Here is a 23,537-nt window from a genome sequence, read left to right on the forward strand (position 1 = left end):
TTCTCCTGATTGTTTAAAAGCCGGCGCGCGGTAAAAAGCCGCCGGCTTTTAAACAAGCACACAACCCCATACTACTTCCCCGCAGCCTCCCACCCCGATCCTCCGCTCCCCTCGCCACCTCCCATCCCGATCGTAAGTTAGGACCGGGCAGGGAGCGCAGCACCAAGGAGCGGGGAGCGAAGGACACGGGCGGGGAAGCCGGCAATGAAAAGACTTCACCGCCGGCTTTCCCGTTCTGTGCTGCGCTTTCCCGCCGGTTATTTCAAATGAACAGCTGAGGTATCAGGTGATGCCGATCAGCTGTTCATTTGAAGTAGCCGCGGTGCCCTCAGAGGGTTCATGTGAGTTCATGCTTGACTGCATTGCATGAACTCACATGAACTTTCCCACGGTCGCACAGGTCAGCCTCACCTCCCAGACCCGTCATGATTGGTGTGTGTGGGTGTCTGTGCGATGTGTGCGGGTGTGCGCGGTGTCTGTGCGATGTGTGCGGGTGTGTGCGTGCAGGCAGACATACACCGATGTGACACTACTACTCCCATCGGCCTATGTCTGTCCCCCGTCCACTCGTGCCAGCAGGATCAGCTTGATGGGAGCAGTAGTTCCCATCAGCCTGATCCTGCTATTTAAATTGCCCTACTGTGTCCCCAATAAATTGTAAATACATGTCATTGGTGGCCAGTGGTTGCCTACAATAAATTAGTTCATACATTACCTGTCCCCGCCGATCGCCACCTAAAATAAAGTAAAAAATAAAAAACTACACCTATACTCACCTAGACACCTAATTCCCTGAATCCATCGATCTCCTGTAATAAAATATAAAATAATAAACCACAACCTTATCCTTACCCCTCCGTAGTAGTCCACGAGTGTCCCACGATGATCTCCAGTTCAGAGCATCCACATAGAATGTGACCGCTTTGAACCGCTGCCGCCGCTAGAATGACGGGGCCGTAAAGCAGCCCCGTCACTGCATAAGCGGGTTCACCGGAGTTCAGGCAGCGCTGCTCCGGTAAGCTCCTTTACGGCCCTGCTGTATCGTGAGAAATTCCCACGGTACAGCAGTGCCGTAAAGGAGGTCTCCGGAGCTGCGCTGCCTGAATGCACTCCGGTGACCTCAGTCAGGGGCTCCCGCTGCCGGGAACGGACGTGTTCCCGGCAGTGTGAGCTTACAGCAGCCATGCACAGCTGTCACCATCTCCAGATGTGATAGCTGTGCATGGGAGATCAGCGCAGGAACGTGGACAGGTAACTATTTTTTTTTAGTAAACTAAGAATTAAATAAAATGGTGTGGTTTATTTCAAATAAATTATTTTTTTCTGGGTGTAGTGTGTGTTTTTTCTTTTTAACACTTTGTAGGTTAGTAATGGGGGTGTCTTATAGACGCCCATCATTACTAACCTGGGCTTCATGGCAGCTGGCGCTGACATGAACCCCAGCCCTATTACCCCCTGCCACCGCACCAGGGCAGCGTGGAAGAGCGAGGCTAAGTGCCAGAATTGGCGCATCCTATGGATGCGCCATTTCTGGGGCGGCTGACGGCTGGTGTTTCTAGCCTGGGAGGGGGCCAATATTCATGGCACCCTTCCTGGGCTATTAATATCAGCCCCCAGCTGTCTGCCTAGCCTTTGCTAGCTATGAAAATAGGGGGGACCCCACGTCATTTTTTTTGGGGGGTTCCCCATTTTAATAGCTAGTAAAGGCTAGGTATTCAGCTGGGGGCTGATATTAGTAGTCTGGGAAGCTCCGTGGGTATTACCCCCTTCCCAGGCTTCAAACATCTTCCCCAGCCGTCTGCTTAACCTCCGCTAGAGACTAAAATTATGGGGGATCCCACGCCAATTTTTTTTTTAAATAAATCCTTTATTTTAACACTAAATGACATTTGAGGAGTTAATAAAGATGCAGTCCCTAAATTATTATTTATTTTTTAATTAATTTTTCCCCAAAATTTTGACGTGGGCTTTGCTATATTTTTGTATGCCAGCCAGGTACAGCATCCAGCTTCTATGAACGCGCCATTTTCCGGGGTGGCTGCGGACTGCAATTTGCAGCGGGGGGGGGGGGGCCCAGAAAGCTTGGGTCTCCCTGCGCTGCAGATTCCAGCCCCCAGCTGCCTAGTTGTACCTGGCTGGACACAAAAATAGGGCGAAGCTCCACGTATTTTTTTTTTTAATTATTTCATGAAATTATAAAGAAAAAAAGGGCTTCCCTATATTGTTGTGTCCGGCCAGGTACAAATAGGCAGCTGGTGGTTGGGGGCAGCCCGTTCCTGCCTGCTGTACCTGGCTGGACACAAATATAGTGCAAAGCCCCACGTCAATTTTTTTTAAATTATTTCAGGAAATTCATGAAATAATTAAAAAAAAATTGATGTGGGGCTGCGTCCTATATTTGTGTCCAGCCAGGTACAGCAGGCAGGAACGGGCTGCCCCCAACCACCAGCTGCCTATTTGTACGTGGCCGGACACAACAATATAGGGAAGCCCTTTTTGTAAAAAATTATTTCATGAAATAATTAAAAAAAAATTGACGTGGCGCTTCGCACTATATTTGGGTCCAGCCAGGTACAGCAGGCAGGAACGGGCTGCCCCCAACCACGAGCTGCCTATTTGTACCTGGCCGGACACAACAATATAGGGAAGCCCTTTTTTTCTTAATTATTTCATGAATTTCATGAAATAATTAACAAAAAAAATATGTGGGGCTTCGCCCTATTTTTGTGTCCAGCCAGGTACAGCAGGCAGGAACGGACTGCCCCCAACCACCAGCTGCCTATTTGTACCTGGCCAGACACAACAATATAGGGAAGCCCTTTTTTTCTTAATTATTTCATGAATTTCATGAAATAATAAAAAAAAAAAATACGTGGGGCTTCGCCCTATTTTTGTGTCCAGCCAGGTACAACTAGGCAGCTGGGGGCTGGAATCTGCAGCGCAGGGAGGCCCAAGCTTTCTGGGCCCCACCTGCTGCAAATTGCAGTCCGCAGCCGCCCCGGAAAATGGCGCGTTCATAGAAGCGCCATCTTCTGGCGCTGTACCCAACTCATCCAGGGCCCTGGTGCGGTGGCTCACTGGGTAATAAAGGGGTTAAGGCCAGCTTGGCATTATCAGCTGGCCCTAAGCCCGAAATTCATGGGGTCACGCCAATATTAGACATGACCACCATGAATTTCTAGTAAAGTATTTAAAAAAAACACAACACCCAGAATAAAGTCCTTTAATTGAAATAAAGACACAATTCTTTATTGTTCTAAATTAAACTATACTTACCATCACGCCCATTCCAGCTGAAGCCAACGATCTCCTGCAATAAAAGAAAAATAATAAACCAACCTCATCCTTACCTTCCCATGGATCCCACGACAGCTTCAGCTCTGCTACATCGAGATGACAGGCTGGACCGCAGCAGAACGCTGGCATCCAGCCTGTCATCCCGCAGACACTGAGAAGCGCAGGCATGCTTGCGCTCCTCAGTGTCTCTCTGTGACGGCATAAAGATGAGCCGAGTTCATGTCCAATGAACTCAGCTCACCTCATGCACGTCACTGACAGCGTGGGAAAATTCTCCTGCACTCAGCGCTTCAGCGTGAGAATTCTCCCACGCAGTCAGTGACGTACATGAAGTGAGCTGAGTTCATTGGACATGAGCTCACCTCATGCACGTCACTGACAGCGTGGGGAAATTCTCACGCTGAAGCGCTCCGTGGGTGTTACCCCCTTCCCAGGCTTCAAACATCTGCCCCAGCTGTCTGCTTAACCTCCGCTAGAGACTAAAATTAAGGGGAACCCCACGCCAATTTTTTTTTAAATAAATCCTTCATTTTAACACTAAATGACAAGTACAGTAATCAACACTATCACTGTACTTCATATATATGTGACTGACATGTTTCTATCTATCTAATCTATGTGTGATTCTCTATTCCTTCTATTCTAAATTGTCGGGTACAAATGCTGAATTGCCGGCCGGCTTTATTAAAGAGACGGTGCATGAAAACACTATTATTTTTTTATATAAATCCTTTACACTAAATGACAAGTACAGTAACCAACACTGTCACTGTACTTCATATATATGTGACTGACATGTTTCTATCTATCTAATCTATGTGTGAAGCTCTATTCTTTCTGTTGTAAATTGTCGGGTACCGGTGTATGCGCTGATGAATTGCCGGCTTTTCGCATAATACATTCTACATTATTCTTAGTTGTTTTACTTCATGTAGAATTAACCTACAAGGAAAGAAAGGGTTTATTTTCATTCCGATATTAGTGTCCCATTGACTTGCATTGGTTTCCGGTATCGGAATCGGCGATATCCGATACTTTTTGAGTATCGGTCCGATCCAATCCGATACGATATTTCCTGATATCGGAAGGTATCGCTCAACACTAGTGGAGACGCCAGGTTCTCGTGCCTTGCTATGCTCCTATATCAACCCTTATCTGTTTCCTCCCCCCACCCTGGGTAGTGGGTTGCTGCAGTGTACAGGAACACACCAACCAGACAAACAATTGAAGACTAACAGGGATTAATGAAACTACCAACCATACTAAATACACTCACCAAACAACAGAGTGGGTCGCGGGATTTATAGGAAGGAAAAACCAAATAGGAGAGGATGAGGGGATGTGCACACAAAAAAAACTCCAAGCAGCAGTCTCCTGAGCAAATATTCAAATGCCACCTCCAACTCCAGAACCAGGCAGCAAGAACAAACACTGGAAATCTCCCAAGTGCCAGAGGCAAACCTATATATCAGAGAGGAGTGGCCAACACTGAACAGCTAAGACAATCCAGGTAGGAAAGCTTCAGGAGCTTCAACTGAACAGATTAACCCCTGCACTGCTGGCCAGAAAAAAACCTGCATTGTTCAATAAGATGGCGATATGTTTCTAACCAGTGCAGGAGTTTGTGAAACCAGAAATTGCAGTCTTCAGGTCCCTTTGTATCCCTGTGACAGAAGTAGTGGGGTGTTGGTGTTTAATATATTTGTAAATAACCATTTGGAGATCCTGTATATTGTCAGTGTATTTGCTCTTTAGCGCCTGTATTTGCACATATTTACGCCTGTGTGCTTTGTTGCATTTAACTATTCTCATTTGGTCAATTTATTTTTTCTGTTTCATATTTAAAGAGGTTGTCCACTACTATTTAAAATGCCCCCATTGTATTTAAACTGTGCAGATAAGTGTTTTTGTAAATACCTTTCATGGTCTTTATTGCCTGTGAACGGCGCTATCTCTGACCGCTCACAGGCATCACGTGATCCCCGGCTGCAGCCGGCTCTGACATCCGCATATGTCACATCAAGTTGGGCGTGACGTGCTCCCCTGTGATTGATGGGCTGTGGGCGGGGTTTCCCCCGCTCACCACTGCCTAGCATCTACTGCGGGGAGCGCGTCACTGGGTCACACCCGGCTGCAGCAGATGTCAGAGCCGGCTGCAGCCGGGGATCACGTGATGCCTGTGAGCGGTCAGCGATAGTGCTGCTCACAGGCAGTAGACAACGAAAGGTATTTACAAAAACAGTTATCTGCACAGTTTAAATACATTGGGGGCATTTTAAATAGTAGTGGACAGCTTCTTTAAGGTTGTTGCTGTTGTGACTACATTGCTATTTGTTGTTTTATCTCTACATTTATTTTTTATTTTCTTTGTTCCCAGTCCCACTCTACTACCTTTACAGGGCTAACTTCTATATGGCGTTAGTATCCTCCACATCCGCCCTCTTTTCAGCACGTACTGATATCTCTGACCCTGTACACATGTGACTGCATTATCAATACATTGGCCGCTCTGTGTCCACACTTCAATATTGTTGCCCTGTTCTCTGACACGATGGTCACCTCACCGTGGAGCCACCTGACCGCTGCGTCTTCTGACCCAGTCACCTGACCATTGCGTCACCTGATAAATCCTACTATTGGCTTCTTCATGTGAGCGCACTTCGGTTGTATGGGTTACTCGTCGGGTTACTGTTACTGACGTCCCCGATTCTGCCATCCAGATCTCTCTGGATGTTCCCTGCACTTTATAACTTTGTCTTGCTTTTATGAAATATTTAATACATTTTGATTATTTGGATTTGTTCTGTGTTTTTGGTGCTGGATTGGAGATACTATGTGATAAATCTGTGTGTATGTGACTATAATGTGATTGTGTGTTATACCGGGGGCAGGACGGGGCCATGACTGGATGAAGTTGACGCGCCCCCTGGGCCATGTTGTTAGGGATACCCGGAGCCGGATCAGATGGGGGTTGTAGTCTCCGAGTGGCTGTGACCCGGTCCGTGCCCAGGGTGTCAAACTCAGTGTGCGGCAGTCCTTGCAGATGTTCTTAGTGTCGACTACGCCACCCGTTGATTTGCGGTCAAAAGGCCGCCGCTGCAGAATGGTCCGCTGAGGCTGGTGGTGTGTGTGCAGCTGTGGTAGTATAACCCCCAACGGGAGGGGTATAGCCTCAGGGGGTCAGACGTGGAGGATGGTGGTTGTGAAGGTGCAGCAAGGAGACTCAGAGGCATGAAATGCAGTTTCAGGGTTTTTACTCACTGGTGTTGCTCGGGTCACTCTGTACAGCAGTGACCACCCAAGCCGTGCTGCGTCCACCAGGTGCGGGACTCGGTCAACTCCCGGGCAATTCCTGAGTATGGTCCTGAGCTCCCTTCTTCTCTCTCTCTGGCCGTTCCCACCAGGGATCCACCTGTGTCCGGCTCCCTCGGGTCTCTTGGTGGTTGAACCTTCTCTGGCTTCCCTGACCCTATGCTCGGTGTGCCATTCTGGTGGATTTGGTGAGGGTCGTGGCAAATCTTGCCCACGACCTCCGGTTCCTGGCTAAGGTTTGCTTTGGCCTCCGCCAGCTTGGGATCCGGTACCCTTTTGCCGACCCTTCACCCTTATCAGTTCTCATACGGGCTCTTGGGGTCCCCTTTCGTCCTGCGCCTCTGGGTCCCTCTTCCTTCTCCTCTTCTGGAGTTACTGCTGACTCACTGACTGGCTGACTGACTGACTGACCCTGTCCTAAGATGGTGCCCACCTTATATACTCCCTCTATGTGTGAGCTCAGGTGACCAGCACCCAATGAGCTCCTACATTTACCCAGACTACTCCCCCTATCTGCCCCTACACTACTGGGATGTTCCACCCCCCTCCCACTCCAGCCAGGGACAGACGCTGTCGTACCTGCACATATACTGGTGGGAGTACCGTTGTTCTGTCCCCCGGAAATGGGATGTATGTAGTGCATGCAGCCTACTAAGCTCAGTTCCATACTCCATCCTTACCCGGGAGTGGAATACCACACCTCTGGCTTGAGGTGTAATGCCCCTGTAGCAGCCGAATCCTCAGGGTGCTACATTCCCCCCTGGTAAATCACAGCACGTCCTCGGGCTGTAAAAGAATAAAAACATCCAAAAACATACAATTTTTTTCATAACATAAACATATAAAACACTATATATATCATCAGCAGCATAAAACTTTTCATATAAACCTTCTTGTTCCTCCGGCCACGGCGCAACTTGTGACCGGGTAAAGTGCAACAGTCTCTTGTAGAAAAAACAACAGTTTCCTATAAAACCGGTAGGGGGCGCCTTAGAAAGCGCAACTATATACAAAGGGAGGTGGCCGCTCTCAGTCCTCGGCCAGTGGGGATAAGGAATGGCTGTTCACAGTCCTCAGCCTGTTAGGGGATAGGGACACACTGGAACAGTTCACTGGTCCCAACGGGGACTACACTTTGGTAGCAGCAGTTTTTGTACCCACACGGGTAACTATTTACATATGCTATTTACAGTTCATCAGTGGCGGTGTGCTCTTGGCTGAGGGTAATCTTTAGACCCGTCCGGGTCCTCTTGATCCTCCTCACCCCGTAGCTCCTCCTCAGTCAGTCTATGCACATGCAGGGCATACGGGCCCTTGGCGCACTGATGCCGGGTGAAGGTGACCTCATCACCCAGGTATAGGTCACGACCTCTGTGTCCCTCCGGCAAATGACTTTCAACGTCTCTGCGGGTGACAAAGACGTCGCCGGGGGTCTTGTGGTCCCGGATGAAACCCCACCCGTGCTCCAACTGGAATTTTATTACAGTCCCGCTGGCACGGGGACCGTGGGCAGCACGGGGGTTCCTTCGGGTCCGGCTCTTTTGTTCTGCACTCTTTACTTGCAGCCGCTCCTCGCGGACCCGCCTCTCTTTCCTCTCTCTGTCGAAGACCTCTAGCTGCTGCCGACAGCACTCCGCACGCTCAGCTGCGGCCGCCCGGGTCTCCTCGGTGAATCCCATTAGGTCCTCACCGGTAAAGTCCCACTCAAATTGGGCGTCCTCCAACGGAAGCGGATCGAGTTTGGCGGCCGCAGGAGCCGGAATTAGAGGCTCATCCAGAGGCCGTTCCCTCCGGAATCGAGGGTGAATATATTCAGGTGGCCACACGAAGAGCAGCCCGTCCTGGGTGGTGTTTTGTGCGGAGCGGTCTTCGCCCAGACGGGGTGCTGTGGAGGCAGAGGGCGCTGTGGTGTTTGCGGCGCCCAGGGGCTCCTGGCCTTGCGTCCAGGCCGAAGGTAGTCTGAATACAAAGGGCGCTTTAAAGGCTGCGGCGCCCGGGTCTACCAGGCCTTGCGACCAGACCGGTGGCATGATGGAGGTAGAGGGCGCTGTGAAGACGGCGGCGCCCGGGGGTACTTGGCCTTGCGACCAGGCCGGGGGCGCTTCTTGCTTGGCCGCGCTCTGAGTCGAGGCGCATGACGTAGCAGGGGGCGTGGCCGCGGCTCCTGCCGCCTGAGGCCTAGCTCGGAGCGGTGACGATGCAGCAACGTGAGTGGTGAGTGGGGTCTCGGGCTCTGCGACGGGGAGCTGGGGCAGGCTTACGACCATCGGGCACGGGGTGTTGTCGTCCCCATTACCTGCTCCCTTTTCTTCAACTCCCTCCGCGGCGTCGTCTCCGGCCGTCGTCCCTCCTGCACCTTCCTCAGAGGCGGACATGCTCCTTGTCGTGGGTGGCGTGCTTCGCTGGCGGGTTCCAGCCTGCTGGGCCATCTCCTTGCTCCACTCCGCCAGCGCTTCCTGCTGTACCCGGGCCATCTTCCGTGCGAGGCCCTCCAGCGCGGTCTGTGCACGCTCCCGATCTCCGGGGAGCTGCGCCAGGATCTCCAGCAGGCCTTCTGGAGCGGCGGCCTGTAACAGGCTCCTGACCACAGGGTCGGTGCTGCCTGACTCTCCCTCCATCTCCGGGTGCGATCTCTCTAGACTCCCCCAGGCTGCTCCCATCTTCACTCCTTTGTCCTCTCTCCTCCCCCATTCAGGGTGGTTCCGGGGCAACTTGGTGATTGTCAGCTCCAGGGGCAGTTCTCTCACACTGATGGACATCTCAATCATTGCAGTCTCTGCTGGTGGGGGCGGTCTCCGCTTTTGGCGCCATTCTTCGACCTGGCCCACGATGGGAGGTGGTCTCTTGCCACCCTCTGGCACGCCCATAATGGCGTCCGCTCTGCCAGGGCGGGAAATCTTCTTAGATGGCGGGAATCGTCTCCCAGTGGCGGGAAACTCCGTGGATGGCGGGAAAAGGCTGCAGATGGCGGGCAACCGGCGGGAAATGATCCGAGATGGCGTCCGATGGCGGGGACCCTCCGGAACTGGCGGGAGACTTCTTTTTACGGTACATTTAGACTTTTCTTCAGGCACGCAGTACCCGGTAGTTGCGGGCACGTGATCCTGCCGACTACGCCAAAGTTGACGCGCCCCCTGGGCCATGTTGTTAGGGATACCCGGAGCCGGATCAGATGGGGGTTGTAGTCTCCGAGTGGCTGTGACCCGGTCCGTGCCCAGGGTGTCAAACTCAGTGTGCGGCAGTCCTTGCAGATGTTCTTAGTGTCGACTACGCCACCCGTTGATTTGCGGTCAAAAGGCCGCCGCTGCAGAATGGTCCGCTGAGGCTGGTGGTGTGTGTGCAGCTGTGGTAGTATAACCCCCAATGGGAGGGGTATAGCCTCAGGGGGTCAGACGTGGAGGATGGTGGTTGTGAAGGTGCAGCAAGGAGACTCAGAGGCATGAAATGCAGTTTCAGGGTTTTTACTCACTGGTGTTGCTCGGGTCACTCTGTACAGCAGTGACCACCCAAGCCGTGCTGCGTCCACCAGGTGCGGGACTCGGTCAACTCCCGGGCAATTCCTGAGTATGGTCCTGAGCTCCCTTCTTCTCTCTCTCTGGCCGTTCCCACCAGGGATCCACCTGTGTCCGGCTCCCTCGGGTCTCTTGGTGGTTGAACCTTCTCTGGCTTCCCTGACCCTATGCTCGGTGTGCCATTCTGGTGAATTTGGTGAGGGTCGTGGCAAATCTTGCCCACGACCTCCGGTTCCTGGCTAAGGTTTGCTTTGGCCTCCGCCAGCTTGGGATCCGGTACCCTTTTGCCGACCCTTCACCCTTATCAGTTCTCATACGGGCTCTTGGGGTCCCCTTTCGTCCTGCGCCTCTGGGTCCCTCTTCCTTCTCCTCTTCTGGAGTTACTGCTGACTCACTGACTGGCTGACTGACTGACTGACCCTGTCCTAAGATGGTGCCCACCTTATATACTCCCTCTATGTGTGAGCTCAGGTGACCAGCACCCAATGAGCTCCTACATTTACCCAGACTACTCCCCCTATCTGCCCCTACACTACTGGGATGTTCCACCCCCCCCTCCCACTCCAGCCAGGGACAGACGCTGTCGTACCTGCACATATACTGGTGGGAGTACCGTTGTTCTGTCCCCCGGAAATGGGATGTATGTAGTGCATGCAGCCTACTAAGCTCAGTTCCATACTCCATCCTTACCCGGGAGTGGAATACCACACCTCTGGCTTGAGGTGTAATACCCCTGTAGCAGCCGAATCCTCAGGGTGCTACATAGTGATCATGTGAAGCCGGTAACAGCTCCGGAGATTTATTTATTTTATTTTTTTTTTGCAGATTTTTTTTTTATTTTTAAATACATGTATGTTGGTCTAATAACAATTTTTTCGATTGGGTTTCATTAAAAACTTTGCACCTTTTGCCTTGTATAGTCGCTGTGTTGTACTATTTATTGCAAATTGGTAGAATGAGATTAAAGGGGCCGTCTACTACTTGGACAACCCATTCTTCATCAAAATGTTTGGCACTGATAAAACAAAAAAACCCACACTCGCCTCCCGCGCTGGTGCCGCCCCTGCGGCGTCAGCACCCATGCCCAACCAGCACCTGCGCAACCACACCCGGCCTCGTACATCCTGAACATGAAGAGGAAGTCCGGGCTGCTGCTTATCTCTGACTTAGTCTTCATGCCCAATTTGACAGGAGGCAGGGACAGCGCCGACCCGGCGCCACAACAACCGCACTGGACCCCCGGGGAGAGCGAGTGCAACACCGCGGGAACGGGGCAGGCACGGGAGGCGAGCACAGGCCCTATTACTTTATGGGGGCAAAGCGAGGCGTATGAACAGGGGCGGTCCAAGTAGTTGTCAACCCTCCCTTTTAAACTCTTTTTATTGAAAACTGAAACACTACAATTTTAAATACATTTCCACAAGACTTTTACATATGCTTAAAATCTGTATACATGTGTATATAGAATGTTCATCAAGTAGGTACAGATATATCAGACCTACAGATCACTACCCATTCCTGCTAATACATGTGGGGACAAATGACACCGCAAGAAAGGACCTGGAAACCATCTGCAGTGACTTTGAAGACTTAGGCAAGAAAGTGAAAGAATTGGGAGCGCAGGTGGTCTTCTCATCCATCCTCCCAGTGGATGGCCATGGAACAATGAGGTGGAATAAGATTCTACAGGTGAACAACTGGCTACTTCGATGGTGCCGTCAACAAGGATTTGGATTTCTGGATCACGGAATGAATTACCTATACGATGGACTACTTGCTAGAGATGGGGTGCACCTTACGAAGACTGGAAAACATGTATTTGGAAGCCGCCTTGCTACACTCATCAGGAGAGCTTTAAACTAGAACAATGTGGGAAGGGAAGCAAAAGGCCAGAAAAAGCCATACAGCTGACAAATACTATTGAGATCTCTGCTACTAGAAGTGGAAAGGAAGAACAAAGACAAAACAATTTAAATAATAAAAATATGGGAGGAAGAGAAACCAATCACAAACTAAAATGTTTTTATACAAATGCACAAAGCATGGGCAACAAACAAGGAGAATTGGAACTACTAACGCAGGAAAAGGAATATGATGTCATTGGAATCACTGAAACTTGGTGGGATGATACACATGATTGGAATAAAAGGCTAAAAGGATACAACTTATTTGCAAGAAACAGACTTGATAAACGAGGAGGAGGTGTCGCATTGTATGTTAGAAAAGCGTATATCTGCACAGAGATTGAAGCTTCAGAGACTGGGAGTTCTGTGGAAACTGTTTGGGTAAGAATACAAGGAGAGAACAACGGAAAGGACACCATTGTAGGCATTTACTACAGGCCACCTGGGCAAGCTGAAGATATTCATGAACTCTTTATGTATCAAATGACCAAGTTCTCCAAAAAAATATGACGTAGTGGTCATGGGAGATTTCAACTATCCAGACATTTGTTGGGAATCTCTCTCAAGTAAAACTAACAGGTCAAGCAAATTCTTATCCTCTCTTGCTGACAACTTTATCTTCCAAAAGGTAGGGGAGAAAACAAGGGGATCTGCTACTTTGGATCTAATCCTTATAAACAGGGAGGAAATGGTTGAGGAGGTAAAGGTGGCTGGGACGCTAGGAGGCAGCGATCATGCTATTATAGAATTTTGGATAACTAGAGGAGGAAGACATGTGAAGACTCAAACTTCAAGGTTAGATTTTAGAAAGGCAGATTTTAAGAGACTCAGAAAGAAAATAGGAGGGATCCAATGGCTGGATGTCCTTAAGGACAAAAATGTCCAGGAAGGATGGGAAATTTTTAAAACTGAGATTCTCAAAGCACAATCGTTAACAATCCCGAAAAGTAGGAAGAATGGGAAGCATTTAAGGAAACCAGGATGGATGAACACAGAACTTAAACACATGCTAAAAAGAAAGAAAGAAATGTTTATTAAATGGAAAGAGGGAGGCATATCTAAAGAAGATTATAATGCAGTCTGTAGATCCTGCAGGGCACGTATCAGGTTAGCTAAAGCTGACAATGAATTAAGGCTTGCAAGAGATGTCAAAAGCAATAAAAAGTATTTTGGGGGTATGTCAAAAGTAAAAGAAAAGTCAAAGATGCTATAGGATTTTTACAGGATGAAAATGGAGAAATGGTAAGAGAGGATGTTGAGAAGGCCGAACTTTTTAATTCCTATTTTGCATCTGTTATCTCTCAGAAAGAAAATGTAACATCAACTGATCTTCACTGTCCTTTTAAAGGAATAGAGGAATCCAAGTTATCTGTAAACAGAAAGATTGTGAGGGAATATTTAGCTAACATAAATGAGTTCAAGTCTCCAGGTCCAGATGAATTACACCCCAGAGTACTGAAGGAGATCATAGAAGAAATTTTAGAACCACTCTCCATAATCTTTGAAAATTCTTGGAGAACAGGAGAAGTCCCAGAAGACTGGAGAAGAGCAAATGTTGTTCCTATCTTCAAAAAGGGGAAGAAGGTGGACCCAGGGAACTATAGGCCGGTGAGTCTGACTTCTATACCAGGAAAGATCTTTGAACAAATTATTAAACAACATGTATGTAAGTACATGGATAAGAATGAAGTGATTAACCAGAGTCAGCATGGATTTGTAACTAACAAGTCATGTCAGACTAACTTAATTTCCTTCTATGACAGAATCACTGACTGGGTGGATCAGGGAATTGCTGTAGATATAGTATATCTTGACTTCAGCAAAGCATTTGACAAAGTATCTCACACCATCCTTATTGAAAAAATGACCAAGTATGCAATGGACCAGGCAACTGTTAGGTGGATTCATAACTGGCTTAGTGATCGGACTCAAAGGGTGGTTGTAAATGGCTTCACATCCAGCTGGATGAATGTCTCAAGTGGGGTACCACAGGGCTCCGTCCTGGGACCTGTATTGTTCAACATCTTTATCAATGATTTAGATGAAGGAATTGAGGGTAAACTGATTAAATTTGCTGATGACACAAAGCTAGGAGGGATAGCTAATACTAGAGAAGAGAGAGAAAGGATTCAAAAAGACCTAAATAAACTGGAGCAGTGGGCAGCAACCAACAGAATGGTTTTTAACAGGGAAAAATGCAAAGTACTACATCTGGGCAATAAAAATGAAAAAAGCATATACAGAATGGGAGGAATAGAGCTAAGCAACAGTACATGTGAAAAAGACTTAGGTATACTAATAGATCATAGACTGAACATGAGTCAACAGTGTGATGCAGCAGCAAAAAAGGCAAATACAATTCTGGGATGTATTAACAGAAGCATACAGTCTAGATCACGTGAAGTCATTATCGGTCTTTACTCCTCTTTGGTCAGACCTCATCTGGAATACTGTGTACAGTTTTGGGCACCACATTTTAAAAAAGACATAGACAAACTGGAGCAAGTTCAGAGAAGAGCGACCAGAATGGTGACTGGTCTGCAAACCATGTCCTATGAAGAGCGGTTGCAGGATTTGGGAATGTTTAGCTTGCAAAAAAGAAGACTGAGAGGAGACTTAATAGCTGTCTACAAATATGTCAAGGGCTGTCACATTGTAGAAGGATCATCTTTATTCTCATTTGCACAAGGAAAGACTAGAAGCAATGGGATGAAACTAAATGGGAGGAGACACAGATTAGATATTAGAAAAAACTTTTTGACAGTTAGGGTGATCAATGAGTGGAACAGGCTGCCACGAGAGGTGGTGAGTTCCCCTTCAATGGACGTCTTCAAACAGAGGCTGGACAGACATCTGTCTGAGATGATTTAGTGAATCCTGCTTTGAGCAGGGGGTTGGACCAGATGACCCAGGAGGTCCCTTCCAACTCTACCATTCTATGATTCTATGATTCTATATGAACTTCCTTCATACACAAAATATAGTGTAGTTATATTACAATAAAACTATATCTGCAGTGAGGTAACATGAATACATTTTTTATGCTCCACTAACTGTAGTATTTCCAAAATACAAGTTCAGAGGTTAAAAAACATATAAACCTGCAAAAACAAAAAAATTTTTGCTGCCATCTATAAAGTACTCCTGTATGTCCTATCTGATCATAACTGTATCTAATAATACATATAATGTACCTCAGTTGCAAAAGACCATAGCCTCTGAAGACTTCCAAATGTCCCATACTTTGTCGAACTTCTGAGGGCAACCTCTATTATGATACTCTGTTTTCTCATGTAAATGTTGTGTTTACTGACTCAATCCATGACCTTAGTGTTAGAGGAGAATTCCCCATAAAAATTCTAATGTGGTGGTTCCATTCTTCTTCCTCGAGTAACCCAAATAAACATTTCATTGAGCTTTGGAGATTTCTTACATGGGATCTTTATGATGTTACATCGTCATCTTCTCCCCATTCAGGTCCCTACAATATCGGATCCTCTCAGTGGAGATCTTCTATATAAGAGAATTTTCCTCATTGACCAGCAAGGATGGATAGAGACAGGCACAAGATGGCGGAGAGGATATTACACCTCACCCTAGAGATCCTCTTCCGGCTTACTGGAGAGGTGAGAGATTCTGATGACGTCACATTACATCATTCTTATCTATGGAAATAACAGATGGACAGAACTGGAGAGGTGAGGACTCTGGAGATGTCTGTAGTGAGATTTATTAATGTGTCTCTCCATAACCAGGATTACACAATAGTGAAGAAGACCTCTAGTGAGCGCTGTCAGGACCCTGAGTCTGAGGGATGGGGAAGACCCCTGAGCCCAATCACAGGGCCTCCACCTCACACCCTGATACATGAGGACATCAATGACCAGAAGATCCTAGAACTCGCCTACAAGATGATTGAGCTGCTGACTGGAGAGGTGACACTGCTGGGAATGCTGGGACATTATATAGTAACGCTATAAATGGATCAGCGGGATGACTGTATCATTGTATGTGTCAGGTTCCTATTAGGTTTCAGGATGTCGCCATCTATTTATCCATGGAAGAGTGGGAGTATTTAGAAGGACATAAAGATCTGTACAAGGACGTCATGATGGAGGTTCCCCAGCCCCTCACATCACCAGGTAATAGACAGGCCTAAATACACACGGCCTATAATTATCTGTATGTAAAGAATGAATTCAGTCATTGTATGTGTTTTTTCCAGTTCTATCTAGGGAGAGGACAACACCAGAGAGATGTCCCCATCCTCTTCTTCCACAGGACTGTAAAGAAGAAAATCCAGATGTATATCAGGTAGATGGAGAGAAGGTGTCATTAAATCTCCCCTATGATGTGTAGACGGCTGTGAATGTCTTGTGTTCAACCTTGTTTTATCCACCAGTATAAGGGAAGAGTCAGACGGCCGTATAACTCTGATCGAGATTGCAGCGGACTCGCTGGCGGCTCTCCTGACCTGAGCATGACAGCAAATATTTCAGTGCAACTGCCGCGCTCGGACCACAGACACCTAATATCATACCTTTCGTGCAAACAATGAGTAATAGCACAACCTCACTCTACAGAGCCCCACATAGGAAACATGTACTACTACTACTACAGTCTATTGTATATACAGTGAACCACCTAGAAGACATAACCACCTAGAAGTAAGCATCTCAGCTGTCCCTCTGTAAGTCTCCCCTGTCCAGCTTCAGGGCTGATCCTCTGTAACTCTCCCCCTGCCCAGCTGTAGGGCTGACCCTCTGTAACTCTCCCCTGTCTAGCTGTAGGGCCGACACTCTGTAACTCTCCCCTGTCCAGCTGCGGGGCTGACCCTCTGTAACTCTCCCCTGTCCAGCTGCAGGGCTGACCCTCTGTAATTCTCCCCTGTCCAGCTGCAGGGCCGACCCTCTGTAACTCTCCCCTGTCCAGCTGCGGGGCTGACCCTCTGTAACTCTCCCCTGTCCAGCTGCAGGGCTGACCCTCTGTAACTCTCCCCTGTCCAGCTGCGGGGCTGACCCTCTGTAACTCTCCCCTGTCCAGCTGCGGGGCTGACCCTCTGTAACTCTCCCCTGTCCAGCTGCGGGGCTGACCCTCTGTAACTCTCCCCTGTCCAGCTGCGGGGCTGACCCTCTGTAACTCTCCCCTGTCCAGCTGCGGGGCTGACCCTCTGTAACTCTCCCCTGTCCAGCTGCGGGGCTGACCCTCTGTAACTCTCCCCTGTCCAGCTGCAGGGCTGACCCTCTGTAACTCTCCCCTGTCCAGCTGCGGGGCTGACCCTCTGTAACTCTCCCCTGTCCAGCTGCGGGGCTGACCCTCTGTAACTCTCCCCTGTCCAGCTGCGGGGCTGACCCTCTGTAACTCTCCCCTGTCCAGCTGCGGGGCTGACCCTCTGTAACTCTCCCCTGTCCAGCTGCGGGGCTGACCCTCTGTAACTCTCCCCTGTCCAGCTGCGGGGCTGACCCTCTGTAACTCTCCCCTGTCCAGCTGCGGGGCTGACCCTCTGTAACTCTCCCCTGTCCAGCTGCGGGGCTGACCCTCTGTAACTCTCCCCTGTCCAGCTGCGTGGCTGACCCTCTGTAACTCTCCCCCGTCCAGCTGCGGGGCTGACCCTCTGTAACTTTCTCCTGTCCAGCTGCAGGGCTGACCCTCTAACTCTCCCCTGTCTAGCTGCGGGGCTAACCCTCTGTAACTCTCCCCTACCCAGCTGCGGGGCTGATTCTCTTTAACTCTCCCCTGCCCAGCTGCAGGGCTGACCCTCTGTAACTCTCCCCTGTCCAGCTGCGGGGCTGACCCTCTGTAACTCTTCCCTGTCCAGCTGCGGGGCTGACCCTCTGTAACTCTTCCCTGTCCAGCTGCGGGGCTGACCCTCTGTAACTCTTCCCTGCCCAGCTGCAGGGCTGATCCTCTGTAACTATCACATTAAAGTGACTACAATAAACCATAGCAACCCACCTAATCGAATAGTAAAGGTGTTATAATAGGTTGCTGACTAGGCACTGTGCTACATTGTATGTGAATTGTGCCCTATTGCAAATTTCATCTGTGTGCAGTTTTAATGCTAAGCAATCACCCCTTCTATGGAGTGAGAGGTTGAGAGTGGTTGTTCAACAGCATTCTGTACCTGTTTCCTCCTTCTAATAAAAAGGGGGTCTCCTGCATCCTGTGTGTGCATTTTCCTTGAGATTCTGGCTGGTAAATATCACTAAATTTCTGCTATGTTTCTAATAAACCATAGCATTACCCATATAGTTACATTACTTTTCATCAGTGTCCTGCAATAACAGTATATCCTGCAGTACCACATGTAAAGCTTTATGTCATACATCAGTTATCTTCAGGAGGTGCCATCATCTTCCTTTCCTTTACGCCAGGAACATGACAGTGAGTTTTCCTCGTTTTTCTGCCTTCACCGTCCTCAGATCTTAACCCTATAAAGCATCTCTGGGACGAGGTAGAATGGGTTGTTCAGAACATCTCAGCACCTTCGTTTAGATTGTGGCAGCTGCAAGAACCTATCCTGGTGGCATGGGCCAGTATTCCTGGAGAACAATCTCAACACCTTGTGCAATCTATGGCGCGATTAATTTCTGAAGGGGAATGAAGATCCTATGTGCTACTAGATGGGTGTCTCTAGTAATGTGGCCATTCAGTGTATGTTTTATATTTGGTGGAGATGACAGGATATAGCTGATCATAGACATTAGATGTTGTCTGGATCTTCTCACAATGTGGCCATTCAGTGTATGTTTTATATTTGGTGGAGATAACAGGATAAAGCTGATCATAGACATTAGATGTTGTCTGGATCTTCTCAAACGTCTCCACCTGTCTGTGACATTTACAATCTTTGTTTCAGGGTGAAGATCTGCCCCATATTAATACTACAGAGACATATGTGAGGGGCGATGAGCGGTGTAAAGAGGAGATTCCTACAGATAACCGCACAGGTGAGTAGCGATCACTAAATGCAGAGAAGTCACAGGTTCTAATCAGTCACTGGCTTGTAGAGTAACTTTATATGTTCGTGTCTTTTTCGTTTGTGTTCACATGAAACTTTCGATGTGGACATAGGGGCTGATTCATTATAGGTTTAACCAGGACTATTCTTTTTTTATATTTACAATGTGCTAAGAACTATCTTGCAGGTAGTCGCTTCCCACCTTTTGTGCCTGCCGCTGATCTCACAGGCCGCTCATACTGGTGAGTCAGATTCTCTTCGACTCTGCTCTGTTGATGGGGCGTGACTGCCAACATTATGCTGATTGATAGTTTAACTGTGGGAAGCCGCCTGTCAGTCACCATGACATCGGAAGTCATGTCTTGTTGACAAAGCAGCCTGGAAGAAGAAGAGCTGCTGGCTGACGTGGAGCAGCTGTATCGCCTGCAGGAGCGGTCGGTGGCCACTCTGAACAAGCATCGAATACAGCAGGCAGGTAATTGCTTCTGTTAGCAAATACCTGTTTGTTTTAGTTTTTAGGCCCATAGTAAAAAAAAAAAAAATAAGTCTTGGACAATCTCTTTAAGATTGACACCATGCACACCAGTCTTTAATACCTTATTGACCAATAGACGTCTTTTTACTGGCCTGTAATATAAGAGACTAGCGTTCCCCGACAGGTGACAGTCCTGTAACTGTCACCTGTACATTATAGCTGACAACTTGCTTCATCAGCCACGATCAGTGTTGGCACCGACCATGCACGTTTAACCCCTTAGATTCTGCTGTCAATAGTGACTACAGAATCTAAATAATTAACAGAGTGGGGGGGCTGCCTCTTTAACCTCATCCGCACTTTGAGATCTTGATCGTGTGGTCCTGAGGTTTGCCATGACAGTTCATGACCAAATAACGGCCTTAGAGTCTGCGGTTATAGCGGCCTGTACAGAAGTTATCAAAATTTAGGTGGTAAAAATAATTTTTTTCATTCGGCGGAAATGGTAACCAAGTCAAGGACAGATTGGAACAATGTTTCTTATGGATCTAGCAATGCACCTGATTTCTCATGCACCTAGTAATGAATTTGGTGGGCACTTGCAAGGCTCCATTCATGCTCCTCCCACTTTGGCAGAACTGACTGAGACATGCGTGAAAATGGCAAAAAGTTCTGCAAAAAGTTTGCAACGTTTCAGTGTTTGACGCTTTTTTTTGCTTCTATTTCTTACATAAACCCCCTCTGCCAAGGCCCCTCAATTTCTCCATTTTGGGCACCTTCCACCATCATACAGTGGACTCTCGACAGAGCTTCCGGATTGCCATGTAGTTTCCCGGGCCTATGCTGTTCATGGAAGCTAAAATACTGAAGACTTAAGAACCACCTGGTTACTTGGGCATTGTTCCCCTTATTCTCTTGCATCCACCTTGCACTATACTGAACCTCCTGCCTAATAGTTCGTGTCATAAAGTGTCCAATGCCCACTTGATGGCCAAACACTCCTTCCAAGTAGTTCTTCTTGCAGGAAGACAGTTTCCGACTCAGGTACATTATCGGGTGTTCTTCGTCGTTGACCTCCTGAGACGAGACTGCACATAATCCGACATATGATGCATCCGTCTGGACCACAAATTCCTTGGAGAAGTCCGGACCAGCTAACACTGGCTGTTTACACAGTTCCTGGAATGCTGTCTCACTTCTGGAGACCACTTGGCCATTCCCAACTTTGTACCCTTTAAGGAGGTCTGACAAAGGTGCCGCTATCATAGGTACATTAGGGGTGAAGCGATGGTAGTAGCTCACGAAGCCCAGAAACACTCTGATCTGCTTTTTTGAGAGAGGTGGTGGTCAATTCTGGATTGAGTAAACCTAATTCACTTGGGGTTTGATCTTGCGACTCCCTACAACAAAGCCCAAGTACTTCTCTTCTTCAATTCCAATGGCACATTTCTTCGGGTTGATAGAAAACCCCTCCTTACTTAAAGCATCAAATATCACCTGAACTTTGCCTAGATGGCTTTCCCAATCCTGACTAAAGATCACGATATCCAGGTAGGCTGCGGCGTACGTCTTGTGGGAGCTAGGATTTGGACCATAGTTTTCTGGAAGGTGGCTGGAGTTCCTTGAAACCCAAATGGCAACCTTCCATACTGGAATCAACCATCTGGCATTGAAAAGGCCATCTTCTCCTTGGCCTCCTTGGACAAGGCAATCTGCCAATACTCTTTCATGAGGTCCAGAGTAGTAATGTACCAGGCTCGCCCTAGTCTCTCAATAAGCTTTTTGACACAGAGCATTGGATATGAGCCAAATTTAGAAACTTCATTCAACTTCTGGTATCATTGCATTCTCCATATGGTTTCGGCATCAAGACTAAGGGACTAGACCAGACACTCTTGGACTTTTCAGTGACTCCTAGATTTACTATCCGCTTCACCTCCTTAGAGATTACGTCTCGGAGAGCTTTGGGAATCTGATATGACTTCCAATTCACCCAGACATGGGGCTCCATGAAGACTTCATGTTCTATGTCGTGAGTACAACCTGGAAACTCTGAAAATAGTTTTTTGTTTCGAAGAAGCAATTCTTGGCACTTCTGCTTTTGGCAGTGTCATGTTCCACATCAACTCTTTACTCAGCCACCAAACACTGAGCTTCCATGGGCTCTCTATATCACCATGGCTTAATCAGGTTGACAGGGCTTCCTTCTCCCTGGTTGGTGGACTTTATAGTTGATGACGCCAACCTGTTCGATTACTTTGTAGTTGCCCTGCCACTTGGCGAAAAATATACTTTCTACAGTGGGTACCAACACTAGTACCCGATCCCCAGGGCTGAACGGTCTCACCCTTGCCTATCGATAGTATACCCTTGTCTGGGCCTCTTGCGTCTGGAGGAGGTGCTCTCTGACGATGGGCATGACTTCAGCAAACCGTTCTTGCATTTTGGCCAAATGCTTGATTACGCTCTTGTAGAGTGTAGCCTCTGCTTTCCATCTCTCCTTTGCTATATTCAGGAGTCCACGGGGACTGTCAACCATACAACAAATCAAAATCTCGACCGCATGGTACTTTTTCACCAGGCCGACCAGGTCATCAGCATTCCAGGGATGTTCCTGGGCAACCCATGACTGCACGGGCCTTGGAAGGGAGTGTTTTGAACCCCCTTCTTGACGACCCTCTCCACCATCTGCGCTGGGGAGGAAGATTCCAGTTGCAACTACTTTTTGAACCAAGTGTAGGAGGACGAACATTTGGAACCGGAGAGGTTTGTCATCGTGATAGGCCCAGTGGTGCACCTGTTGCACCTTGACAGCCAGTCACTCCTAAGCGCGCCAAGATCGTCATTTTCAACTTGACATACTTTCTTGTGTCCTGCAAGGCCAGGTTATAATAGGCCTTCCCCAATAACTGGAGACTTATATTTTTGAATAACAAGCTTTATTGATACATAAACGACATTACACAATAAAAATAAAAACTGAGGTGGTTTACAGTAACGGCACATAATGTGGCATGGCCATAAATAGTTGATACAGAACAATGAAAACAATGAGGCATAATTCTCATGCATATAATTTCATAATACTCTCTTGCATAATATACTCGTATGGAACAATGGACCTATATATAAATATGTAAGCAAACAATATGCATGGAAATTAGTATGATATGCCTAGAATATAAACGTCAATGTAAAAGTTCTAAAATCAAATTAATGATAAACGATGAATTGCGTAGTGCAAAAATATATTATCAGGAAAAATAAGTAGCAAGTTTATTCATTTGAATATAATCGCCTAATGGTGTAAAAAATTGATTATATCTATGCACTGATCAGTTAAAAAAATAATTGCATAATGCAAAGTATAGACAACGTTATATTTCTATCTAGAACAGCAATCTTGTTTGATGGTCTAAATATAAATGGGTTACTGCTCAGATGAGAAATTTCCCACCAATATTGAACCAATTCACAAGAATTTTATATTGGAGAGTTAACAAAATTTCATAAGTTAGTGAAGTCATAAACCTACAAGTAAACCAATATATCCTACAAATTCATCCCATATGTTGCACAGTAAACACTAAGCAGATACAAGCATAATAATTACACATGTTAAAACGTACTGGCCAGTTGTGCACAGAAATCCCCTGACGCGCGTTTTTCTTGAGCTTATTCCTAGAGGGGATGGGTGTGTAATGACCCAGACAGTCAGTCTTAAATTATGCCATAATTACCTCGGGTGCAACATGGATGTGCCAATTGCAATATGCGGTTATACCATTAGGGTGCAGCAGTGTGCGCTCCTTTTCATGGCCAAGTCTCGTGGCCATCACACCATTGCCCGCACTGGCTTTGATTGGATGGTCCCTGTGCTCCTATAGGTTAGTTATCCTGATGAGCACTTTATGCTGGAAAAACAGGCATTCCTCACATGTATTAAATCTGTCAAACAGTCGCAAATCATGTTCACGGAGCGATGAAAACTTAAAGCCCGAGCATTCTATAAATACTTGGTGCTCGGCCGAGTATACTCGGCGAAAGGGTTAACCGAACATACTCGCTCATCACTA

General features: G+C 47.6%; 1 protein-coding gene across 6 annotated transcripts in view; it reads left to right on the top strand.

Moving 5' to 3' along the window:
• Nucleotides 1–23,537, top strand: part of LOC141270715 (uncharacterized) — a 669,979-nt gene that overhangs the window by 265,760 nt on the left and 380,682 nt on the right. For 3 of the 6 annotated variants that reach the window (XM_073680801.1, XM_073680803.1, XM_073680802.1), the window contains exons 6-9: nucleotides 15,781–15,960; nucleotides 16,044–16,167; nucleotides 16,251–16,339; nucleotides 18,885–18,975. The exons of 2 other annotated variants lie outside the window; for them this stretch is intronic. In XM_073680801.1, the coding sequence (XP_073536902.1) occupies nucleotides 15,781–15,960; nucleotides 16,044–16,167; nucleotides 16,251–16,339; nucleotides 18,885–18,975 (484 nt within the window). The remainder of the gene's footprint in view (nucleotides 1–15,780; nucleotides 15,961–16,043; nucleotides 16,168–16,250; nucleotides 16,340–18,884; nucleotides 18,976–23,537) is intronic. One more of the 6 variants, XM_073680800.1, reaches the window with a different exon arrangement.

This window comes from Phyllobates terribilis, unplaced genomic scaffold (genome assembly GCF_046119375.1).
Source record: "Phyllobates terribilis strain yellow unplaced genomic scaffold, ASM4611937v1 Scaffold_5__5_contigs__length_657084704, whole genome shotgun sequence".
NCBI classification, from domain to species: domain Eukaryota; kingdom Metazoa; phylum Chordata; class Amphibia; order Anura; family Dendrobatidae; genus Phyllobates; species Phyllobates terribilis.